The sequence below is a fragment of the Rhea americana genome, unplaced genomic scaffold, assembly GCF_003343005.1.
Source record: "Rhea americana isolate MKP2758 unplaced genomic scaffold, rheAme1 scaffold_122, whole genome shotgun sequence".
NCBI classification, from domain to species: domain Eukaryota; kingdom Metazoa; phylum Chordata; class Aves; order Rheiformes; family Rheidae; genus Rhea; species Rhea americana.
The window spans coordinates 2,744,824-2,748,639 of record NW_028185284.1 but is presented as its reverse complement, the minus strand read 5'-3'; the positions used below and the strand labels follow the sequence as shown (position 1 = coordinate 2,748,639).

Sequence of the window (3,816 nt, the reverse complement as noted above, 5' to 3'; positions counted from 1 at the left end):
CCTGCCCGGGCGATCAGTAATTAGCAGCAGCAGCAGCGATTGCTCTCTCTCGCCGCAGCGCCCAGCAGCAGCTGCTGCCGTCCCCGGGAAAAAGCATCCCGGACCGGGAGTGGGGGGTGAGGAAACTGCTTCAACCCGCCRCCGCTTCCCGCCTCCCGTTTTAGAGAAAACAAGCCGGCGAGACGTCTTCAGTTACAAACAGCTCCCTCGGGGGCAGTAAAAATTAATCCAGCTTTTCCTGTCCTGAAAGGAAAACACGGGGACGGGGGGGGGGGKGGAAGCCCCGGGGGGTCCCGCGCGGAGGGGCTGGGGCCGGCGGCCGCTGCGTCCACAGGCTGCTCAGCGCCGGCGGGGCCGCGGGGGTCCTCAGCGCAGACGGCGACATGGTTAAGCGAGGATAAGCCCGCGGCGATTATTAATTTAGAACAGACGAGAATCTGGGAAATAAATCCCCCCCCCCCAAAACCGGCCACCCCAGCCCGCCCCAGGCGGGCTGCCCGGCGCCCGCGGCCACGCGCTTGCACCCGGATTCGCCCACCCGCCTCCGCTCCGGCCCCGGCTACGGGACGGCCCGGGCAAACGCACCGCCCTGCTCGYGCCGGGCCGCCGCCGGCTCCCCCGTGCACGGATTTCCCGGGGAAGCGGCGACAAGCCCTGCTGCAGCATCCGTGCCGCCGGGAGGGACACGGTCCTCCGAGGTCCTCCGAGGGGAGGGACAAGCGCAGCCAGGAACAGCGGTGGCTCAGACCTGCTCGTTTTCACGGAGGTGCCTGGCAGGGAGCAACGAGCGGGCACAGTACCGGCGAGGCAACCAAACGCACAACAAATGTGGATTAATTATCTCTGCGCGCTCACGTATCTGTGGGATACATCTGCAGAAGTACCAAGTTATAATTTACTTTAAATCGCTGTCTAATGCTAATACACTCTAATACTTTTTTTCTTCCACATCCTAGAAACCAAATTACCGAAGGATAATTTTGCTCACGATTCTTTTAAAATTACTTTGAACCTTTTGGCTCCCTGAGCTGTAAAAACRCGAGGTGGGAGATGCCTGTATTCTGCTCCCCGAACATACAGACCCAGGGAGCAGCTTCTGCTAGGGCTCTTTGAGCTCTTGCAGAGGAGCGAAGGTGGTCGGGTGGCACCACAGACGCCACGAGCTGGGAGGGGATGCGAAGGGAAGAAAGAAATCCRTCGTGTTTTAATAGCTGTGCGTGCAGCAGCGCTGCCCAGCCTTAGGGCCTCTCCTTTCTGGGGGAGGGTTCCCATGGGTTGCAAATTCCTGCTTGCAACGCAGGGGGCTGCGYTGCAACCCGGCTTTAACGGAGACGCAAAGCTAAATGCAAGGGTTGCATCGGGAGCCAGGGCGCTCGCCAAGCGCCGGCTCCGCTCCGGCTGCTGGGAAAGGGAAGGAGGCCCCGGCTGGCCGGGGCTGGGGCCGCGGTGGGGCAGGGGGGGGAGGCTCACGCGGGCCGGGAGGCGTCTGCCCCGCAGTACCCGGCAGGTGGTTTTTGTCCCGGCATTTCCTCACCGCTTCCCTTGCCGTCCGGGGGCTTTCCCGGTGCTGTGCCAAGAGGAACGGCCACCAGCGCCATCTCACAAGCGACACCTCCCACGCGCAGGCAGCCCGAGCGGAGAGGGGCCTGTTTTGTTATTGCTTCCTCCGACAGCTCCTTTTTCACTTGTCACCCTGTTTTGCTACTATTCAGCTCGCAGCTTCCTCCCGCGCGGCCGCGGGCCTCTCCTTCCCGAAGGGTGCAATTTGCATTTTCTCAGGTTGTTTATCACCACTCCGTTTTTCCTCCCTGCCTGCCTCCCTAAGCGCAATTAGGGCTGCGAGCGCCGGCTCCCCTCGGRGACGGGTCCCCAGGAGCGGCCGCATCCCCGCAGCATCCCAGGCTCATCTCCGGAGGACAAGGCGCAGCGCCTGCACCCGCCGCGGGCACCCGCCGGACCCAGCGGCCTTCCTGCCGGCGAGGCCCGCGGGCGGGCTGCAACGCGCCCCCGAGAGCCCTTCTCCCCCCAGCGTGCCCGGGGCAGGGAGCGGCGACCGCGCCGCGGGGGCCGCGCCGGATCCGCTCCAGCCGCCCTGCAGCTAAATAAGTGCAGAGCCCGGGGGAGAGGCTCCGATTTCAGTTCAAGGGGAGCTTATTTCAATTTAGCCTAAAACCCGCTCCCCGCCGGCTCCCACCGCTGTAGCCTGAGCCAGGTTTATGGCAATTTAAGAGCCTCCTTACGACCCTCTCGCACTGGCTGGCGCAGAGCAGCTTCAGATCTCAGCTCCTGCTAAAGCAGCGTGACGGCGCGTCTAGACGAGCTCTGCCCCGGGCACCCCCGTTCCCGGCCCCCCTCGCTGAACCGCCCYTGGGCACCTCCGCGACGGGCAGCCCCAGCTCGCAGGGCTCTGCCAGCCGAACGCAGCCCCCGGCCCGCTCCCTGGGCAGCAGCCCGCGTCCCGGAGGGCCGCGGCGGCGGGCGCAAGTCGCGCTGGGAGCCGGCGGGAGGATCGGAGCCGAGGGCGCGGAGGGGCGCCCTGTGCCGACACCACCACCGCGGACCGGGCTGAGCCGGGCCGCCGGCTGCACGCGAGCCCACCGGCGACGGCACCGGCCCAAACCCGCAGCAAGGCACCGAGATGATTCTCCCAACGGTGCTTTTGGCACGCGCCGGGCGGCCGCCAGCGCCGGGGCTTTGTTGGCGCCGCGCTTCGGCACAGCTGAGCCCGACAAATGCCATCCGATAATTAACTGAACGCCTGTGCGATCAGCTGCCATTACCTAGGCCCATCTTTGGCACCAATCCACCGCTTCACACATCCCACGCCGGCAACCCACATGGTGTTTTAACCCTTCCTTACGCAGCCTCCGAACGGCCTCGGGGACCCTCTCTCTGGCACTGCCGAAAGCAACCTGCACCGCCGCGGAGCAAACAGCCCCGGCGGCGTCGCAGCCTGCGCGGTCGGTTTGGCTGCTCCGAGAGCCGGAGCCGCCGGATGCGGCGAGCGGGGACCGCGCGTGCCGGGCCCGACCCCGCGTCCCCGCGCGCTCGCTGTTGGAGATGGCTCAGGCCCGGRGAGCGCTTTTGCCGCGGGCGCGTTTCCCGCGGCTCAGAGCAACCGCCAGTGCCAACAGCACCGTCGCCCGAGCGGAGCAGCCACGGGGGAAAAGGGAAGGGAAGGGGAATACAGAGCGAAACCGCAGCAAGCCCCCCCAAGCAGCGCGCCCCTGCGCAGAGGGAAGAAGAGCGGAGGGCTCTGCGGGCGTTGCAGGAGGCCCCCCCGCGCGCCCGGCCGAAGCGGGTACTCACAGCCGCGACAGCGCCTGGTTGTTCTGGAAGAGCAGCTCCGGCAGCGCGTGCAGCTGGTTGCGGTTGAGCCGCCTGCGAGGAAGGAGGAAAGGGCGGCGGTTCGCGGGGCAGAGCCGGCGCCCTGGGTGCAGCCCGGCTGCCGGTCGGCGCCCCCGGCTCACGCCAAGCCGGGGGGCGTCGGATGCCAGCGGGCAGCCGGCCGGCGGGGACACCCCCGCCCAGCCCGCGGCGCTCCCCGGCCAGGGGAGCCAAGCGGGTGGGAACAGGTTTGCTGGCAATATTGCAATTACACGTAGGCGGCTGTTGGCAGCCCCCTCCGCAGGGATGCCGAGCCGCCCCGGCGCGGGCACCCCGCGCCGGCCCCGCGCCGCCACTCACAGCCGCTCCAGCTCCCGCATGTCGTCGAAGGCGCCGCGCTCCACCGTGCTGATCTGGTTCTCCATCAGCTGCCTGCGGCAGGGGAAGCGGAGAGAGCGGGTCGGCCGGTGGCCGCCGGCACGGGCGCGG

The 3,816-nt window shown here is 67.4% G+C and overlaps 1 protein-coding gene across 1 annotated transcript in view; it reads right to left on the bottom strand.

Moving 5' to 3' along the window:
• Positions 1–3,816, bottom strand: part of SLIT1 (slit guidance ligand 1) — a 36,451-nt gene that overhangs the window by 24,116 nt on the left and 8,519 nt on the right. Inside the window, exons 4-5 of the mRNA XM_085325696.1 lie at positions 3,688–3,759; positions 3,310–3,381 (exon numbers count right to left, since the gene is read on the bottom strand). Of these exons, the coding sequence (XP_085181822.1) occupies positions 3,310–3,381; positions 3,688–3,759 (144 nt within the window). The remainder of the gene's footprint in view (positions 1–3,309; positions 3,382–3,687; positions 3,760–3,816) is intronic.